At 36.2% G+C, this 22,197-nt stretch overlaps 2 protein-coding genes across 2 annotated transcripts in view; both read left to right on the top strand.

Annotated features, from left to right (window-relative positions):
- The window catches only part of LOC308414969 (uncharacterized protein), a gene marked incomplete at both ends in the record, with an annotated part of 347,470 nt that overhangs the window by 316,848 nt on the left and 8,425 nt on the right, over positions 1-22,197 (top strand). The window contains 2 exons of the mRNA XM_080910119.1: positions 13,684-13,748; positions 15,178-15,278. Coding sequence (XP_080766245.1) covers positions 13,684-13,748; positions 15,178-15,278 — 166 coding nt within the window. The remainder of the gene's footprint in view (positions 1-13,683; positions 13,749-15,177; positions 15,279-22,197) is intronic.
- On the top strand, positions 3,816-4,232 carry LOC308414696 (ubiquitin-conjugating enzyme E2 D2-like; the record flags this gene model as incomplete). Its single annotated transcript, XM_080909937.1, has 1 exon — positions 3,816-4,232. The coding sequence occupies one exon, from the start codon at positions 3,816-3,818 to the stop codon at positions 4,230-4,232; it is 417 nt and encodes a 138-aa protein (XP_080766063.1).

Genomic DNA, 22,197 nt, shown 5'->3' on the forward strand with positions numbered 1-22,197 from the left:
ATTCTTTTCTTGCTTTTCCTAGGGTGTAGTTTCCTTCCTTGTATTGGATTTTCCATCTGTTTTCCTTTGTATGGCTGTATAATGTGTAAATTTGGTTTTGTCCTGGAACTTCTTGGTCTCTCCATCTATGGTAATGATGAGTTTTGCTGGATATAGTAACGTGGGCTGACATTTGTGTTCTCTTAGGATATGTATGACATCAGTCCAGGATCTTCCAGCTTTCATAGTCTCTGTTGAGAAGCCTGATGTAATTCTGATAGCTTTTCCTTTATTATGTTACTTGTCCTTTATCCTCTATTGCTTTTAGGATTCTTTCTTTGCTTTGAACATTTGGTGTTTTGACTTTTATGTGTTGGGACAAATCTCTTTGGAGTTCTGTAGGCTTCTTTTATGTTCATGGTTATCTCGTTCATAAGGGTAGGGATGATTTTTTCTATGATTTTGTTGAAGATATTTACTGTGCCTTTTATTTGATATTCTTTGCCCTGTTCTACACCTTTTATCTTTAGGTTTGGTCTTCTCATTGTGTCCTGGATCTCCTGGACATTTTGGGTTAGGAGCTTTTTGGTTTTTTCATCTTCTCTGACTGTTTTGTGTTTGTTTTCTATGTTGTCTTCGGCCCCTGAGATCCTTTCTTTCATCTTTTGTCATCTGTTGGAGATGCTTTCATCTTATTTCATCTGATTTCTTTCTTAGGTTTTCTATCTCTAGGGTCATCTCTTTTTGTGAATTATTTATTGTTTCTATTTCCATTTTCCATTCCTTCACCTGCTTTGTTGTGTTTTCCTGTAGTTCTTTGAGTGATTTCTCCTGGTTCTTCTGTAATTTCTTAAGGGAGTTATTTTTGTGATTCTCAAAAATCTTCATCATTCACATGAAGTATGATTTTAAGTCTAAATATTGTCTTTCTGGTGTGTTGAGAAATCCACTACTTTCTGGGATTCAAAAACTGGGTTCTGATGTTGCCAGATTGTCTTGGTTTCCATTGCTTGCGTTCTTGTGCTTTCCTCTTGCCATCTTGTTGTCAGTCATTGTAAGTGATCTTGTTGTGTCTGACTGTTGCTTGTCTCTCCTGTGTGTCTGAAGGCCCCTGGGCTCAGGAGGGAGATTGCTCCTGAGTGTTCAGTTCTTTGTTGGCAGGCAGTGAGTTCTGATGGGAGTGATTCTGTTCTTTCTCCATGGGCTCAGGTCCTGGTAAGCTCATGTTTTCCTAGCATCTGGACTTTCTGGTTGCTATCTCTAATTCGCCATCCCCCATTGCTTCACAACTCTGTTCAATTTCCTGACACTGTACATTTCCTCCCATACCTGATCCCGCCCCTCTTTTCCCCCTCTCCCTCCCTTCTTCTTCTAAGTCCCTCCCACCCTCTACTACCTTTGATTATTTTGTTACCCCTTCTAAGTAGGACTGAAGCATCCACTCTTTGGTCTTCCTTCCTCTTGAGCTTCATGTGAAACTGAAAACTTGTAGCCATCAACTATGGTAGTGATTGATTTTTTTTAAATTAGAACATACTGTATGATATTATGGAAGACAGATTTAACAGTGAAAATTGGCATCATATATGATCATTAAATATAACTTAGGTGAGTGTCATGATTCAGGTTCATAACCCCAGCACTTGGAAGGCTCAGGCAAAGGGAATGCGTTATCTACATAACAATGTATCTGGGAATGGTGAGATGTAATTATAGTTGTAGCCACAAGGGGAGTGAAGAAAAAATATGCATTTGAGATGAGGCCAGCCTGGGTTATACATTCAGTTTAACAATATTCTGACTCAACAATATATAATTGGAGCAAAGTGGTAAGTGTTTTTATTCTAACTGAATTCTGCCACACTAAGGATGAAATACTGTTGGATATGGAAATATACATTTCATAGGACATAAGCACAAAAATGATCTGGAAACCATAATCACATTTTTTTCCTTTAGAGAACTCATATAAAACTGACTTTCTTAGCATTCTACCCAAAGGTATTAAAATTGATGTTATCTAATCTTTTATAAAAATTTTAATCTCATACTCATCAGAAAAAAAGAAAACTTTGGAAGTTTATTTCAGAACTTTCAGTGCTGTATATACATCTTATCTAAGACACTACTAGTCTTTAAAAATTTAATATTTACCACAATAATTTAAACAGCTCATTCAGAAGCTTAGAACAAGCCATATAACAAGAAATTTGGAGAAGTTCCTTTTAGTAAGGATATCTTCATCAAAATAGTTAAAGACCCATACTGACATCATATCTTCTCTTTTTAAAGTATTGTCAAAGTAGGGCCCTCCTAAGTTATGTTGATAGATGTTAGATGACTAGATCTGCAAAAGGAGATTTTCTTTATTTTTCCTTACCGCTTTATTTTTTAAAAAGGGATACATTTACAGATTTTTAAAGGCATGTTGGCATAACATTATATGAATAATTTTGTCAGTACTTAATTCTTTTAGAGGTTTGATAACATGCATAGAAATCCCACTAGTTACCATAAGCATTAAGATTATAATGTAACAGAATGTAGGACAGAATGTAACATGGAAACAGATTTCTTGTTGGGTATAGATTAAGCATAATGATAAAATGAGATTTTCATATCTGAAGACTATCCAATATAAGTACCACTGTGACCTGATATGTATAATACAACTTAACAAATTTACAAATTATTTTATTAAATTACTATTCTTAATTCACAGAAATGAATTCATGTACCTAACATACCAATGTATTTCATGGTAATTATTTGTCTTTACATTTTTACACATATAATTGAGAAACCCCTAGGAAGGACATATTGTGTGGTGTAGCTATGTTTGTATTGGAACAATAATTCCAAACAAATATAATCTTTTATAAAGAACACCTAAAGCTCTTATATACAAGACAGAAATAATATGTTTACCTCTTTTCCTTTTTTTATTATTTCACTACTCTGTTCTGTGTGGCATTCTTAGAATTTTAAAATGGTTAAAATTTTGATTTTGAAATCTTCAAGATGATAATAATACCAAAACATTATTAAATATATAAATATTAAATTTGCTAAGTTGTTCAAATTAGAGAATATCCTTAATAAATACACATGGAAGTAAGGGTCTGTATAATGTAAATACATAATGTGGAAAGGGATTATGATAAAGCCATTATAATGGATAAAGAATTCATTGATCTCATTTTTCTGATAATTGGTTGAAAGAGTGCACTGTGTTCTTATTAGCCAGGCCAAAAATATATCCGTCGTGTCTTGTGCCATTTTTCACTATTCTAATATTTGCCACCCCATGTTCACCTTGACACTAAGCGCACATTCCCCTTATTCCTTTGGCACATGCACTGTTGTAATTGTATCCTCTGTGACTTAACAATAAGCCCCTGCCTGTTGCCTAGGCAATGGAGGTGAACATCCGGGTCCAGAGCAGGCTGCCTGGAACAGGAGCTCTGGCCTCTCCAGGCAGTGGTGTCTGCCAACAGTTGTGTGGCCTTGAGGCTTATCAGCTTCCCCACAACAGTGGGTTCTCTAGCTCTGGACAGCACATCAGCCAAGAGCCCAAGACCCAGGAAACATGCAGCCCTTCAGGTGCAATTAAGAAGATCTTGTCCCTCTCTACTCCATCCACCTCCCTCACCAGCTTCTTGGGACTCTAGCCCGCCCCTCACCCCAACCCAACCTAACCCCTCACTGCAACCCAGGCCTTGCTCCAATCACATGCCACTTTGGGCTTTCATAGAAGTTTGGGCCTTGTATCACCAAAGCCATCTACCCCTTCCCCGGCCCAGTATGAAGAATTTGTCCATCTATCCTTGGGGACCATGGTGTTAAAGCGTATTGAAAAGGAGCTCTTGGACCTGGCTCGCAATCCTCCAACCCAGTGCTCTGCAGGCTCAGTGGGAGAAGATCTGTTCCATTGGCAAGCGACCATAATGGGGCCTGATGACAGCCCCTACCAAGGCGGGGTCTTTTTCCTAGCCATCCATTTCCCAACAGATTATCCATTCAAACCACCCAAGATTACATTCATCACAAGAATTTACCATTCAAATATCAACTGGAAGGGAAGCATTTGTCTTGACATCCTAAGATCTGAGTGGTCACCAGCACTGACAGTATCTAAAGTTCTCCTGTCTATCTGCTCCCTGTTGTGCCACCCGAACCCACATGATCCATTGGTTCCTGAAATTGCGAAAATATACCGCAAAGACAAGAAAAAATATGATAGACTGGCTTGAGAGTGGACTGAGAAATTCGGTATGTAATTTCAACATGTAATCTCATGGCCGTAATAATAAAAGCAATGCTGGTGGTTCAATTTACTAGATGTCTTGCTTATTTTCTATGGGATGACATGTTCTTCATTATTTTGAGAACACATCAAACATCTTTCAAGCTGGCTAAAGTGGAAAGGGAAAAGCAGTGACCTATAGGGAAGGTGGGGGGCAGGGCTGGAGAGAAGGGATAGGGAAAGGAGTTGCTGGAAGATAGGGAGCACTAGAGAGGAGATATGGGAAAGAGTGCTTTTGGGAAAAACAGCTTCAATTTATATTTTACTAAAATATTTCCTTATTTGATGATTAAAAAACATAGGAAGAACAAGGCAATTGTTTTAGATGACAAAATCAGTTCAACCAACCAGTGGGGGAAACATTGTGAAACAGAATTTCACTATGCAGCTTATACTGGCTTTGCTCTCAAAAGATAGCTATCCATGTTGACCTTAAATAACCCATCTGCATGCCTCAGCCTCCCCACTTATGAGATTATAGGCATGTGCCACATCACTAAGACCTAAGCGGAAGATGTTTTAAGATTTTTTTCGTGGAAGCATTTAAGTGGGGCATTTTGTTGTCATTGTTTCCTTTTTTGAAATTGCTTGCATAGTTTAGTTCCTTTCAATTAAAAAGAATAATGACAGGTCAATCATTTCAAATATTTTATTCCCATTTGTTGGTCTACTATTATTGCAAAATCTACAGAAGCACCAGTTCTTGCAGATGGAATTATTATATACATTTTATATAAAGCAAACCTACTAAGAGTATAAGCAAATTCATATATTAATGGTCAGGAATAGGTTGTCTATGTCTATATATGGCATAGTCTTTACTATGAAAAAACTAACTGAAATGATTTAAATACTGAATTAGAGTTAATCAAATGAGTGAAGATATATTAGTTTTAAAATAAGTCAAATCCAATTTTAGAAATATTTTCTAAAATTAATATATTCATATGAATGAATTGATCAGCTAGGATCAAAAATGTTCTAACAGGCATTTTTATTACTTTTTAACAGTCCAGTCACTAACCTTGTCCTAGTCTGCCCTCTCACAGTTCTACATCCCATTCCTCCTCTCTTATGTCCAAGGATGTCCCCGCACCAGATCTCCCCAATCCCTGGGGCCGCAAGGGTTAAGCACATCTTCTCTCACTGAGGCCAGGCCAGACAGTCCTCTGTTGTATATGTGTCAGGGGCCTCATACCAGCTCATTTATGCTGCCTGGTTGGTGGCTCAGAGATCTCAGAGATCCTGGTTAGATGAAACTGCTGGCCTTCCAATGGGGGTCTTCCTCTTCCTCAGGGGTCCCTGACTTCAATCCATCAGTTTGGTATACGTATCTTTTTTTGGCTCAGTCAGCTGCTTGTTGGGCCTCTCAGAGGACAGTCATGCTAGGCTCCTGTCTGTAAGCATACCATAGCATCAGTAATAGTGTCAGGCTTTGGAGCCTCCCCTTGACCTGGATCTCAATTTGGGCCTGTCAGTGGACCTCCTTTTTCTCAGTCTCTTCTCCATTTGTGATCCCCGTGGTTCTTTTATACAGGAACAAATCTCGGTCAGAGTTTTTGACTGTGGGATGGCAACCCCATCACTCCACTTGATGTCCTGTCTTCCTACTGGAGATGTACTCTACAAGTTCCCTCTCCCAATTCTAGAGCATTTCAAATTAGGTCCCTGAAATGAAGTCATGAGAGTCTTTCACCTCCCAGGTCTCTGGAACATTCTAGAGGGTAACACCAACTCCTACCTCCTGAGGTTACCTGTTTTCATTCTTTTTGTTGGCCCTCAGGGCTTCACTCCCGCTCCCCCCCCCAATACTTAAGCAGGCCCCCCTTCCCACTTCTCCCTCTCCCACCTATGTTCCTCCCTTTGTCTAATTCCTATGATTGCTTTCTTCTCTCTTCCAGGTGAGATTAAATCATTCTCACATGGGCCCTTTGACTTATTAACCTTGATTTCTGTGGATTGTATTCTGGGTATTTGTATATTTTTGGCTAAAATCCACTTATTAGTGAGTACAGACCGTGCATGTCCTTTTGGGTCTGAGTTGCCTCACTAAGGATGATATTTTCTAGTAACATCCATTTGCCTGAAAAACTCATGATGTCCTCATTCTTATTTTTTTTCCTTACAACTTTACTTTCAAAAAAAACAGATATATGTACAGATTATTAAAAATCATTTTGGGTGAATGTATATGAATATATTTTTGTAAGTACTTGATTTTTTAAAGGTTTGAGTGTATGCATTGAAATCTTACTATTTCTAGGGTTGGCTCTTTTAGTGTTTTGGTCCAACTGGCACTCTGCATGCAGAAGAATGAAAATAGACCCTTTCTCATTTCCTTGTACAAAGCTCAATTGTAAGTGGATCAAAGATCTCCACATTAAACCAGGTACACTGAAACTATTAGAAGAGAAAGTAGGGAAAACCTTAGAACACATAGGCACAGGAGAAAATTTCCTGAACAGAACACCAATGGCTCATGCTCTAAGGTCAAAGATTAACAAATGGGACTTAATGAGATTTCCATGTTTCTATAAGGCTAAGGACACTGTCAAGAAAACAAAAATACAGCCAACAGATTGGGAAAAGATCTTTACCAACCCCACATCAGATAGAGGCCTAATATCCAAGGTATACAAAGAACTCAAAAAGCTAGACACCAGAGAATCAAACAACCCTATTAAAAATGGGGTACAGAGCTAAACAAAAAGTTCTCAATGGAGGAATATTGAATGGCTGAGAAACATATAAGGAAGTACTCAACATCATTAGCCATCAGGGAAATGCAAATAAAACAACCCTGAGATTCTACCTCCCAGCAGTCAGATTGGCCAAGATCCAAAACTCAGATGACAGCAGATGCTGGTGAGGATGTGGAGAAAGAGGAACACTTCACTGTTGGTGGGGTTGCAAACTGATACAACCACTCTGGAAATCAGTCTGGCAATTCCTCAGAAAACTGGACATAGTACTACCTGAAGATCCAGCTATTCCACTTCTGGGCATATACCCCAGAGACACTCCAATATACAACAAAGACACATGCACCACAATGTTCATAGCAGCTCTATTTATAATAGCCAGAAGCTGGAAAGAACCCAGATGTCCTTCAGAAGATGAATGGATACAAAAATTGTGGTACATTTACACAATGTTTTACTACCGAGCTATCAGAAACAATGACTTAACCAAATTCTTAAGAAAATGGATGCATCTAGAGAATATTATCCTGAGTGAGATAACCCAGTCACAAAAGAACAGATATAATATACAGTCACTGATAGTGGGATGCTAACCCCAGAAAGCTCTGAACACCCCAGAAACAACTTACAAATTGTGTGAAGTTCAAGAAAAAAAAAGAAAGAAGGAAAAGAAAAAAAAAAACATTATGCTCAATCCTTACACATCAAGAAAACTTTAACTAATTCCGGGTTACATCCTGTTTTACATGTACTTTATGCTCATTGTAACTAGTAAGACCTTAATGCACACTATCAAACCTTTGAAAAAAACAGCCAAGTACTGATAAAAAAAAAAAAAAAGAAAGAAAGAAAGAAAAGAAAGGACTTATGTCACTGATGGTGGTCTGTAGGAGACCTTGAACAGTCTCCAGTTGTTTTCTCTACTCCATGATTTTAGTTGAAGATGTACCATCAGCTTCAAGAAGGTTTCAATATTTTCAGTTCATTGTACTTAGTAAAATCAGGTTTGACTATTAATCAGTACTCCTTGAAAACTAATTCTAAGCAGCCTTAAATACTAAAATTTTATGTTTCTTACTTATCATTAATGGTAAGCAGTTTTAAATATTGTAATGCTCTTTGTGATCACTGGTAATAAGTTGCAGTGCCATAAAGCCATACTTTTGGTCCTTTTCCCAGGCTCTCGCGTCCCTTTTTCCTCACCTTAAGAATCTTTCTAGCTCAATTCAGTTCCCAACCAATTTCTTATTCTTGTTTATCTTCTTCTTACAAAAGCAACAACAGAAACACTATTTTTAAAATGAAAAGTTAAAAAAAAAATCCAAGCAGTCAAGCATGTGACTAATCATGAGCAACACATCTTAATTTAAACTTTGACTCAACTCTCTGAGGAAGTTACTAATACTCAGTCATCCCCACTCTTTGAGGAACTGTCTATCCTTACTACCATGCCTGCTCTTTCTTAGCCATTTTGAACTCTTACATCTCTGGCACCATAAGCCCAAATAAAAATCTTCCATTAAAAACAATCTTTACAAAGATCATAAATTACATGTAAAACAAAAAGTAACATGGAAATAGTCAAACTTAGATCTTTAACTACCAACAATTGCCACAGAACATTTCTTGTGGTTGAGGATGGATTTCACTATTCTAGGTTTTTTGTTATTCCAGATGAATTTGCAAATTGCTCTTTTCAACTCTATGAAGAATTGAGTTGGAATTTTGATGGGGATTGCTTTGAATCTATAGATTGCTTTTGGAAAGATGGTCATTTTTACAGTGTTGATTCTTCCAATATATGTGCATGGGAGGTCTTTTCATCTTCTGAGATCTTCTTCAATTTCCTTCTTCAGAGATTTGAACTTCTTGTCATACAGGTCCTTCACTTACTTAGGGTCACGCCAAGATAATTCATGGTTTAATTATGTATTCCTTTGAATTCCTTTTGGTGTCTAATTGCTCTGGAAAGGACTTCCAGTACTATGTTGAATAGGTAGGGGGAGAGTGGGCAGCCTTGTCCTGTCCCTAATTTTAGTGGGATTGCTTCAAGTTTCTCACCCTTAAGATTGATGTTGGCTATTGGATTGTTGTGTATTGTTTTATTATGTTTAGGTATGGGCCTTAGATACCTATTCTTTCCAAGACTTTTAACATGAAGGGGTGTTGAATTTTGTCAGATGATTTCCCAGTATCTAGTGAGATGGTCATGTGTTTTTCTTTTCTTTGAGTTTATATGATGGATAACATTGATGGATTTCCTTATATTAAACCATTCCTGCATCACAGGGATGAAGACTACATGATCATTGTGAATGATCATTTTGATATGTTCTTGGATTTGTTTTGCAAGAATTTTATTGAGTATTTTTGCATCAATGTTCATAAGGGAGATTGGTCTGAAGGTCTCTTTCTTTGTAGGGTCTATGTGTGGTTTAGTAATTCTGTACTGAATCCATCTGGTTCAGAGCATTTTTTTTATTTGGGAGGCTTTTGATGACTGCTTCTAATTCTTTATGTGTTATGGAATTGTTTAGATGGTTTATCTGGTCATGATTTAACTTTGGTACCTGGTATCTGTCTAGAAATTTATCCATTTCCTCCATATTTTCCAGTTTTGTTGAGTATAGGCTTTTGTAGTAGGATCTGATAATTTCTTCAATTTCCTCGGTTTCTGTTGCTTTGTCTCCCCTTTCATTTCTGATTTTGTTAATTTGGATACTCTTTCTTTGCCCTCTAGTTATTCTGGCTAAGGGGTTTATCAATCTTGTTAATTTTCTAAAAACCAGCTCCTAGTTTTGTTGATCGTTTTTTGGGATCTTTTTGTTTCTTCTTGATTGACTTCTGCTCTGAGTTTGATTATTTTCTGTGGTCTACTCCTCTTCAGTGTACCTGCTTCTTTTTGTTTGAGAGCTTTCAGCTGTTCTGTCAAGTTGCTAGTGTATGCTCTCTCCAGTTTCTTTTTGGAGGCATTCAGAGCTATGAGTTTTCCTCTCAGTACTGCTTTCATTAAATCACATAGGTTTGGGTATGTTGTGCTTTCCTTTTCATTAAATGCTAGAAAATCCTTAATTTCTTTCTTTATTTCTTCTTTGACCATGCTTTCGTTGTTCAGCTTCCATGTGTTTGTGTGCTTTTTGTTGTCTTTTTTGTTATTTAAGACCAGTCTTAGTCCATTGTGATCTGATAGGATGGGTGGGAGTATTTCCATGTTCTTGTATCTATTGAGACTTGTTTTGTGATCGACTATATGGTCAGTTTTGGAAAAGGTGCCATGAGGTGCTGAGAAGAAGATGTATTCTTTTTCTTTAGGATGAAATGTTCTGTAGATGTCTGTTAATTCCAGTTAGTTAATAATCTCTGCTAGTTTCAATGCATTTCTGCTCAGTTTTGGCTTCCATGATCTGTTCATTGATGAGAGTGGGGTGTTGAAGTCTCCCACTATTACTGTGTGTGGTGCAATGTAAGTTTTGAGCTTTAGTAGGGTTTCTTTTATGAATATGGGTGCTCTTGAATTTGGAGCATACATGTTTATGAATGAAAACTCCTACTGACTAAGTTTTCCTGTATTGAGTAAAAAGTGTCATGCCTTATTTTTTTTTATAACTTTTGGTTGAAAATCTACTTTATTCAATATTAGAATGGCTACTCCAGCTTGTGTCTTTGGGCCATTTGCTTAGAAGGTTTTTTCCCAGCCTTTTACTCTGAGGTAATGTCTGTCTTTGTCTCTGAGATGAGTTTCCTTTATGCAGCAAAATGCTATATCCTGTTTATGTATCCAGTCTGATAGTCTGTCTCTTTATTGTGGAATTGAGTCCATTTATGTTAACAAGTATTGCAGAATAGTGATTGTTTTTTTTTTTCCTATTTTTACTGTTAGATGTAAAAGTATGTCTGTATGTCTTTCTTCTTTTGGTTTTCTTGCTCAATTATTTTCTTGTTTTCTCTAGGTTGTAGTTTCCGTTCTTGTGTTGGGTTTTCCATCTATTATTCTTTGTAGGGCTGGGTTTGTTGTCAGATATGGTGTTAATTTAGTTTTGTCCAGGAATATATTGGTCTCTCCATCTATAGTGATTGAGAATTTTGCTGGATATAGTACCCTGGGCTGATATATGTGTTCTTTTAGGGTTTGTATGATGTCTGTCCATGATTTTCTAGCTTTCATAGTCTCTGTTGAGAAGTCAGTGTAATTTTGATTGATCTTCCTTTATTATGTTACTTGTCCTTTTTCCCTTACTCCTTTTCTATTCTTCCTTTGTTTTGAACACTTTGTGTTTTGACTATTATGTGTTGGGAAGAATCTCTTTGGAGTTCTGTAGGCTTCTTTGATGCTCATGGTCATCTCATTCTTAAGGGTAGGGAAGTTTTCTTCTACGATTTTGTTGAAGATATTTACCGTGCCTCTTAGTTGATATTCTTCACCCTCTTCTACACATTTTATCCTTAGTTTTGGTCTTCTCATTGTGTCCTGTATATCCTGGACATTTTGAGTAGGATATTTTTGGTTTTTGCATCTTCTCTGACTGTTTAGTCTATGTTTTCAATGTTGTCTTCAGCCAATGAGATTCTCTCTTCCATCTCTTGTAGTCTGTTTGTGATGCTTGCATCTGTGACTCCTGATTTCTATTTTAGGTTTTCTATCTCCAGGCTTGTCTCTTTTTGTGTTTTCATTTTTTCCATTTCCATTTTCATTTTCTTCCCCAATTTTGTTCTTTTCCTGTAGTTCTTTGAATGATTTTTGTGTTTCCTCTTTAAAAGCTTCTACTTGTTTTTGTGTGTTCTCCTGTAATTATTTAAGGAAGTTATTCATGTGCTTCTCTAAGATCTCCATCATCATAGTGAAGTATGATTTCAAGTCTGAGTCTTGTTTTTCTGGAGTGTTTGACAATCCACTACTTGCTGTGTGAGAGAGCTGGGTTCTGATGTTGCCAGGTTGTCTTGTTTTCCATTGCTTAAGTTCTTTTGTTCTCCTCTTGCCCTGTTGTTATCTGTGGTTATATGTGGTCTTGTTGTCAGTGACTGGCACCTACCTGTCTCTCCTGTTGATCTGAGGGTCTGTGGACTCAGGAAGAAAATTGCTTCTGAGTGTTCTGCTTTTTGTGGAGGAACAGTGAATTCTGGTGGCAGGTACTCAGTTGTCTTTCAGGGCTCAGGTGTGGGAGCTCTTGTAAGGCTGTTCTGGGAGCTCCGCCCTTTGCCCTCTGGTACTGAGTACTAATGGTGGGAACCTGGCTCTTTCTCTAGGCCAAAAAGTACCGTTTTTCAGGGAGCACAGCACTCTCTGCTCACTGAGAACTCGAGGTGTGTCCTCTCTGTGCCGATGTGTCAGGTTCATCTCTGGTCCAGGTGTAAAAGTGCCTGTGGAGCTGATCTTCTAGAACTGACTTCCCCAGGCAGATCCTGATTCTCTCTGACAAAAGCCCAGGCACCATTGCCAAGTACTCTCTGTGCTCTGGGTACTCACTGCACAACCTCACTATATCTGTGCCTCAGGCTATCTGTTGGTCCACGTGGAAGAGCACCTGGGCATCTGGTCAGCGATCACAGCCTTTCTAGGCAGATCCTGATAATCTCTTACTGTGGGCCAGAAAGAAGCTTTTGCCACAAGCACTGCTGCCAAGCACTCTCTATGCTCTGGGTGCTCTCCATGCAGCCTCACCAGGCCTGTGCCCCAGGTTATCTGCTGGTCCAAGTGGCAGAGTACCTGGGCATCTGGTTCACAAGCACAGCCTTTCCGGGCAGATCTGGATACTCTCTTACTGTGGGCCAGAAAGGACATCCTCATTCTTAATAGTGGAATAGTATTCCATAGTGTAAATGAACCACATTTTTTGTATTCATTCTTCCATTGTGGGACATCTAGCTTCTGGCTGTCACAGATAAGGCTGCTATGAACATAGTGGAGCATATACCTCTGTGATATCATGTGGCATCTGTTGTGTATATACCAAAGAGTGATATAGCTGAGTCTTAAGGTAGATCTATTTCCAGTTTTCTGAGGCACGAGATGGACTTCCACGTTTCTTAAAAATAATATTCTTATTCTTCTAAGTGTATACATTATCTTCCAGGGTCACAAAGAAGAAGTAAAAGAACATTTCAAACATATAGACAATGTGTTATGATTACATGCACTACCAGTAACTCCCTTCTGCTCGATGGGGATCCTCCAAAGTGTCCTTCTCCCAACTTCATGTTGCCTAATTTTTAATAGCTCATTGAATCTAATAAGTCCTGCTAATATGCACATGGGTGTGGGACTATCCAATGGGGCATGGACAACAACCTTTTAGAGGCCACAGCCCCAAGAATGATTATACCTTTAGCATTCAACATCTGCAATGATTCCTCCACCACAATCCATGTCAGAATTTTGACTGGATTAATCTTGTGCAGGTCTGGTACTATCAACTGTAGCTGCTGTGAGTTCATTTATGCAATAATCATATAAAAATACAGCATTTTACCTAAATTGTGATCTTCATTTGTTTTCATTCCAGTTGTTACTATATTATTGCTGGTAGTAGTAGAGATAGTAGTATCGTTAATAGGCAGAATTGACATTTGATGTGAAGGCTTTTTCCTTTTAAATTTAATGTTTTAATGAGAATAACTACAGTCCTTACCTTTTGTAATGTTATACTCAATACATATTGGCTGTTCTACTAATTAATGCTGTCCCCTTTTATTTTTCAGTTGGGTTTGTCAGACAATACAGTTAGCATTCGGGTCCTCCTTTGGAGATACAGCTGCTAATGCAGGTAATTACTCCACAGTTTCAAATATTTATGGCATTAAAAATGCAGAAATAGGCCAGGAAATGGCATGGTAACTTTAATCCCAGCAAAGCAGAATCAGGTAGATCTCTGAGTTCAAGGCCAGCATGGACCACAGAGAGAGTGCCAGGGCTATGTAGAAAAATTTTGTCTTGAAATTAAAAAAAAAAGAAATACGGTTTAAGTATATATTTATCATTATTACAACTTTCCAAGCATGATATCATCTGAAGCTTACCAGAAGATTTACTATAATGTATTTTTCAAATACAAAAGTTACTATTCAAGTATTTACTAAATAATTATTAAATACTATCAAAATATTTTCATTTCTAAAGCTAACATATATAAGCAAAATAAATATTATATCATCCTTTAGAGAGATAATTGGCTTGTTTTATTTAAAAATTAGTATTTTATAGGTACAATGGTCCTTTTATATCTGTATTACTTTCTTGAATGCTACATAATTGAAAGAACAAATAAATGTCTGACATGGTCACTAATGATTTCATGATCATTAATATAGTGAATAATCATGTTTATGACCTGTAATACTGGATATAACTGTATTATTTCTAGAAAAAATGAAAACAGTAAATAGTACCTGAGATACTTAGTTCCTTTCAAAATTAGTAAATATCATTTTATCACTTTCAGTCATAGAAGGATCACTTAAAACTTTCTTGAGATCAATGAAACAATAATGACTATAAAATATTGTCCTGTGCATTTTCCAATATTTTTTAAAATTCACTCATGTAATCTGATCTAGAAATTAAAGAAAAAAGAATAAAAGTTGGAAAGGCTTATGGAGAAAATAAATACATTTTTAGTCCTTAGAATATTCATAAACAAGAAATTAAAATCTATTTACAAAATTGTAATATTTGTTGATAATAAGTTACACTAAACTTCTATTGTAGAATTATAGTATTTTAGGCTCAGAACAGAGTTCATTAGTATGAGTGAATAAAAAATAAAATTGTTTTAAGAGCTATTTATGTCAGTTAATTTTTTAAAGGACTATACTCCCAACACACAGAAGCACCCACATACTCAATAATAAAAAGTAGGAAAACACAATCTCTTCATACTACACTCACTACTTTCTATTACTATAGTTTGCATAGTTGAGCTCAATTCAGTTGTCTTAAAATAGAACCAGTAAGCAATATCATCATATAGCTAAAAACCCTGGATACAAAAAAAGCAATAGCAATATAACTAAAATATCAAGGATAGTTGAATACAATGGCCTGTGTATACACTAAATAGGCTATTTATTTTCAAAGGAGGTATATTGCCTCTGTTCAATCTCTAGTATATGGATAGTGATATCACAAAATTTGTGAGTTCCCAACTTTATTGTTGATAAGAGTCTTCATATTCAAAGGCCCATGTTTTCTTACAGAATACAGAATTGCAAGTGCTTCGACTTATGCAAAATGTCTTGTGGCCTTGAAGAGAAACTTCCCTGTGATTTGGTGTAACTACTGCCAAGAGGCAACTACTGTAAGTAATAGTACTATTTATGCACTGATCAATAGCAGTCAAATGCATAAAACTCATACTTTATAGTCAGCAGTGTAAAAGAAGCTATATTTGTGCCATAATTTAAATAAAAAATCCTTATTGTGAAATATAAATTCCTCTCTAATAATAGAAGAATCCATAGAGAAAACTATATATATAATATTATTTATAACATATTCAATATAGTTATGTTTACTATGTTTATTTGATATTTATTTGTTATATTTATTAACATTTATTAATATATTTGATACATTGTATTCAATATATTCTATTTATTATATATTATATTATACTATTTTTAAATATAATGATATTTCCCACCCTCACTTTGGTATCCTAGTTAACTAACAGTGGTCTAATAGGTGGGCATTTAGGATACAGGTTTTTATTTCTTGACTGTTGAAAGGATGGTGTCAAGCTAAGTTGAGCATAAGAATTATACTTTCAAATAATAAAATTCTTATTAGAACTTTATTTTATTTAGTTTACAAAATAATCTCAAAGGTCTATAGTTCAAGTAGGTTTCTTTTTATTTTCTTGATGACTTTTTTTACTTTGTATGTGTGTGGATGTGTGTGTGTGTGTGTGTGTGTACATCTCCACATCAGAGTACAAATTTCTACCATGTAAGTTCCAGAACTAAACTTAAGTCATTAGGATTGATGGCATGTCCCAATACACACTGAGTCATCTCTGGAGCCCATCATTAACATTTCTAGACAGTATGCAATACAAAATTTAGAGGTTAAAAAAAAAAAAACTATAGTAAGCTAAGTACATTAGCTCATGACTGTAATCCCAACATTTGGGAGGTGAAGACAGGAGAATTGCCACAAGTACAGCCTGAGATATATGGCAAGTTCCAGGTTATCTGGGATATATTGTAAGACCATGGAACAAGCGAAGGGGTGGGCAGAACAAAAAGGAAGGGGGAAAGGAGAGAGACAGATGGAGGGAAGCAGGCAACAAAGAAGAAAGGAGAGAGAAAGGAAGGAAGGCAAAAGAAGGAAAGAGGGAAGGGGATGAAAGAGGGAAGGAAAGAGAAGGAAGAAATGAAGGAAGGAAGGAAGGAAAGGAGGGAGGGGGAAGAAAGAAAAGGAAGATGAGGGAGAAAAAAATAAATAAGTGAATGAGTGAGTTGTGAAAAGATGGCATATTCAAAACAGCTACAATTCCAAATAATTGGTTCAGCTCCACAGCAACAGCAATTGTACCACTACCAGGGGTGAGCCTTCCCACTTCAGTTAACCGAATAAAGATCATCTCACCCACAGGCAGGTTCAAAGACCCACCTCCCAGCTGATTATAGATTTTGTCAAATTGACAATTATTATTAGTTATCAAGTCTATCTACAGTAAACTTCCAACCCAAATACAACCCTTTAGATTATAATCTTCCCTCATTGTACTAGAGAGATTACTCGGTAGTTAAGAACACTTGTTACTCTTGCAGGACCTGGTTCAATTCCCAGTACACACTTAGTAGTTCACAGTCATTTGTTAATCTATTTCCAGGGAATTCAATATTCTCTTCTGGCTTTAACAGGCAGCAGGCATGCAAACATATGCTTGCATACACATAAAATTAAATAAATCTAGAACAAGATTTAAATCACAACATTCTTCCCCTTGTTCCCCTGTTCTCTCATGTTTATTTCATAATACAAAGTACAACCCAACTTTAGAGGTCTCCAGTCTAACAATTACAACATTTTAAAAATCCAAAATTGATGTCTCACCTAAGACACAGAGCAAACTTTTAACTGTAAACTTTCTATGAAACAAAAAGTCACATTCCTCCAATGTACAATGGCACAGAATTAAAAAAAAAGAGCAAGAAAACTCAGCATTTCAAATATCAAATCTCATAGCTCCATGCCAAGCATCTAAAGCTTATAATGAAGTTTGCTGGGTTACAAAGAGCTTAAGAAACCTGTGACTCTAGATCTGCTACCTACAGAAAACAGCTTCTCTTTTAGGCTGGCTACACTCCATTCCCCAGCTTTCTTTAACAGACAGACATCCATCCCATGGTCCTATAGGCTACAGTATCCTGAGGTCTCCATTGCAACTTAGGTTTCACCTTTATAGCATCATACAATGGCTTCTCGGAGACTACTTGGAAGAATTTCAATACTGACACACATTGTCTTTTTATGCTCTGAAAATGTGGAGCAGGACTCCATGATCCATTCAATCACTGATCTCCCAATTCCTGAAAAATCAAAACTGTGTAGATGTTGTTCTCAAGTTACGCTGCCCATTTGAGATACATGCTAGTGTCCTTGAACTACAGCTTCTGTGTGCTGACCTTGGAGAAGCAATTCCTTATGCAGTTGCCTTTGATGAACAAGGGACTCCTTCAATTGAGACTTTCTGTCTTTAAATAAATTTGGATCTTCACAAGATGGAATCTCTCTTGATATGGGTTTTGTCCTCAGGACACCTTTCCTATTGTCTCAGTTTATCAAAAAATGTTTCTTTTTGATGGTTCCTATCTCTAACAATTAAAGTTGCTTTCTTGTACCAGCCTGTAAGTTTTATGGCTTTAAATTTCTTCTGCCAAACAAATTCATTTAATACATTAAAATGGAACTTCACTAAACTTCTTAAGAGCAGAATGAAACCAGATACTTTCCCAAAATATCACATGAGTGAATGATATACTAAATTTTGGAGTCCTTGTTCTTTTCTGAAGCCTTGTGAGCAGGGCCTTCACTGACCATACATCTCTTGGCAATTTTTGTCTTTCAAGATCCCATTACAATGGCCTATTAAGCTCTACTAATATCATTCCAAGGGCCTTTCAAACCCTTCCACATGGCTTTCAAAAACTAATTTTAAAAGGATAGCGACCACAGAATTATATCAGCAGTAGCTCATTTCTGATAGCAATAGTCTGACTTTGTTGTTCTTCCTATTGGTATAATGAAAGTACCCAGACCACTACCAAAAACAACAAAAAGGAAACCTTGTTTATTTGGGCTCATAGGTAAAGGTTACTCTCCACTGTGCTGGAGAACTCATAACAGCAGAAACTTGACATAGCTGGTCACATCATATCCATAATCAAGAAGAGAATGTAATGAATATGTGTGCTCAGCTCACATTCTCCTTTTTACACAGTCCAAGATCCTATCCCAGGAAATAGTGCCATCCACAGTTGATAGTCTTCCTACCTCAGTTAACTCAAGAAATCACCCACAGGCATGCCCAGAGACCAACCTTTCAGATGATTCTAGACTTTCTCAAGTTTCCAATTGACAATAACTATCTCAATAACCAAACAAGAGACTCAAATAAACATGGGGAGGGAGAATTCAACAAGGAACCTGAAATGCTGAAAAAAAAAGCAAAAGCAAAAAATCACGAAATCAATCAATCATTTTTTTTAAATCTGCATTAATCGGGATTCTCTAGAGAAATATAAATGGCGGAATGGATATATATTATGTATGTATGTATGTGCTATATATGGTGTATGTGTGCATGGGTATGTGTGTGTGTGTGTGTATGTGTGTGTGTGTGTGTGTGTGTGTGTGTGTGTGTAAGGCATTTATTACAATGTCTTACAGTGATTTACAGTTGCCCAGCTAGTCCAACAACTACAACTTCTGTCTGGCGATGAAAAGTCCAACAATTTAGAAGTTGTTCAGTTCACATGGCTAGATTTCTCAGCTGCTCTTCAGTATACATCAGAAACCAGAAGTAGGTTATAATCAAGTAAAAAAAATTAACTTGCCAACAAGAGTGAGGTCAAGCAGGCAAAGAACAAAAGCTTTCTTATTTTATATAGGCTGTCAACAAAATAATGACCCAGATTAAGGGTGGATCTTCTCACCTAAAAAGATCTGGTATAAAGGTGAGTTATCCACTTTAAATGATTAGGGAAATAAATCTCATAAGTGTACCTAGTCGATTTGGTCTTAGTTAATTCCAGATCTAGCCAAATTGACAGCCAAGAGCAGCCATCTCACCAGCAAAATCTGCATTAATAGACAAGATCAGGGAACAATAATGAATTTTAATGATAGAGGACAATATCAAGACAATAATAAATATATACAGTTATAAAGAAAACAACTGAATATGATCAAAAATTCCAAAAAGTCTGACTATAATTCAGAAACTGAATCTAAGAATCCATAGGCTAGAAGTATCTGATATGAAGTGAAGAGTTTTAGACAATTTAGTGAAATCTGTTCACAAACCCAGAGGACAAAACAAATATCTAAGTATTTAAACCCTGAAAAAGAGACATGAGCAGAGAAGCTACCCTCTACAAGATATAGTCAAGATGTCTAAACTACAGTGCAAAGACATAGAACTTGAATCTATTAGTAAAACATACCAGTTCATAAAGGCAGAGACATCAATAACCATAAAATCAAGGAACACATGCAGTGATACATTTCAAGACCTGAACATAAATAATTGTCAATCAAGACAGTTATACCTGTCAAAGTTATCTATTACAATTGATGAAGAAGTAAGAATATTTCAATACTGGCATAAATTATGGTAATCCATGACCCACACACAGAACTGATTATATATTATGAAAGCAATGGGTAAGAGAAATGAACCAGGAAGAAATTAATCATGTTCAAAACAGCAAATTAGCAAACATCCAATGCAACCAGGAAAGGATGTAAAGCTCACCAGTAAACCAACCAATCAGAAGAGCCAGCAAAACATTTATAATAGCAAACACTTCTCAACAATAGTCTTGAATGAAAATGGCCTCAACTCAACAAATAAAAACATAAGAGAAGTAAATGGATTAAAAATAAGTTTATGCTATTTTTTGTCTAAACAAAAAACTAGCATAAACAGGAATGAAAGTTACAAATATATTGGACTAATAGTTCACATATCTTATAATGTAGACTTCAACCTGACAGGATATAACTATTGCAAATATTTATGTACTAAGTCTCAAAAGTCCCTAATTTTATTAAAATATCAATAGGGGTAAAAACACAAGAGATATTCTGAAATGATACTAGTGGAAGACTTCAAAATCCAGTGTTATTCATCTAGATTGATTTTGCAACCCAAAAATTAGCAAAGAAACTGTGGAGATAAATTATATCACATAGATGAGTTTGGTTTAACACATAACTACAAAATAGTTCATTTAACAGATGGGGAATATACAATATTTTTCAAAAACTATTTTATTGTGTTGTAGGTATATCTGCAACAATTGTTTAAGTTTTGATGTGCTTTTAAAAGTTTATGTAGGTAGCAGCATTATTTATAATAGCCAGAAGCTGGAAAGAACCCAGATGTCCTTCAGTAGATGAATGGATACAAAAATTGTGATATATTTACACAGTGGAGTACTACTCAGATATTGACTTTATGAAATTCCTAGGAAAATGGATGCATCTAGAGAATATCATCCTGAGTGAGATAACCCAGTCACAAAAGAACAGACATAATATGCAGTCACTGATAATCCGATACTAGGCTCAGAAAGCTCTGACCACCTCAGAAACAACTCACAAGCCATATGAAGTTCAAAAAAGAAAGGCCCAAAAGTGGAAGCACCAGCCCTTCTTAGAAAAAAATAAGTGTATAGCACCCTCTCAGAGTGGGGTACACCTAGACCTTAAATCATTAATAACTCAAGAGCTAAGAAGATAGCCTTGTAGCAATTTTTTGGTATTTAAAAATCATTATGTTTAATCTATACACACCAAGAAAACTTTGACTATTTCCATGTTACATTTTGTTTTACATGTACTTTATGCTCACTGTAACTAGTAAAATTTCAATGCATACTATCAAACCTTTTAAAAAATCAAGTACTGACAAAAATATATTCATATAGTTTTATGCCAAAATACCTTTAAAAATTTGTACATGTATCTCTTTTTTAAAATAAAGTTGTAAGAAAAAAAAGTTTATGTAGGTAAACCTGTGCTCACATACAATCTTAGGATTTCCTCTTGCCTATAATACTTCCTATAAAGTATTCATAATAAATATGAATATTTCCTTATGAATATTCATATTTATAGTTTAAAATATTAAATTTTAATTCCTTAAAGCTTTTTAAGGAATACTGTATTAGACTCATGTCTAAGTTTTCTTTTTAAAATATTATTAAATTCTTTTTTATTAATTATTTTATTTATTTACATTTCAAGTGTCCCCCTTCTCAGTTTCCCCTCCTTGAACCCTTCTCCCCAACCTCCTCCCCTTTAGCTTTAAAATGCTGGTCCCCCATAAACTCACCAACTCCCACCTCACCGCTCTAGCATTCCCCTTCTCTGGAGCATCAAACCTCCATAGGGCCATCGCCTCCCACCGAGGGCAAATAAGGCAGACCTCTGCTAACTATGTTGGAGTCATGACAGGCCCATGTATGCTCTTTGGTTGCTGGCTTAGTATATGGGGGCTCTGAGGGGTTCAGTTAGGTGATACTGTTATTCTTCAGTACATCAGTGGATATAGGTTTCAATCCCCTTCAGCTCCCTCAGTCCTTCCCATAACTTCTCCATTGGGATTCCTAGTCTTATGCAAATTTATAGTACATTTTGATCATATTCAGAACTTCAAATTCTCTCATGACTCTCCTCTTTCTCTATCTACTCCCACCCAAATTTGAGATTTCCTTTTTTTAATCTTTACCAAAAAATCTATTTTTACAAAACACACACTTATTTTGAATGATAAAATGGAGTTAATTGAGGAAGATATTTATTTTTTGAGGTTCACATTAATGTCTCTGGAAATATTTCTGTGTTTTTTCTTTTATTTAAAATATTTCATACATTATATCGTTAATAGGTTTTCCTCTCCCTCTGCTCTTCCTAGTTCCTCCCCACTTTCCCTCTCATCTAGATCAATCCTTCTCCTGTTAAACATCTAAGTGATAATAATA

This window comes from Micromys minutus (assembly GCF_963924665.1).
Source record: "Micromys minutus genome assembly, chromosome: X".
Lineage (NCBI taxonomy): Eukaryota > Metazoa > Chordata > Mammalia > Rodentia > Muridae > Micromys > Micromys minutus.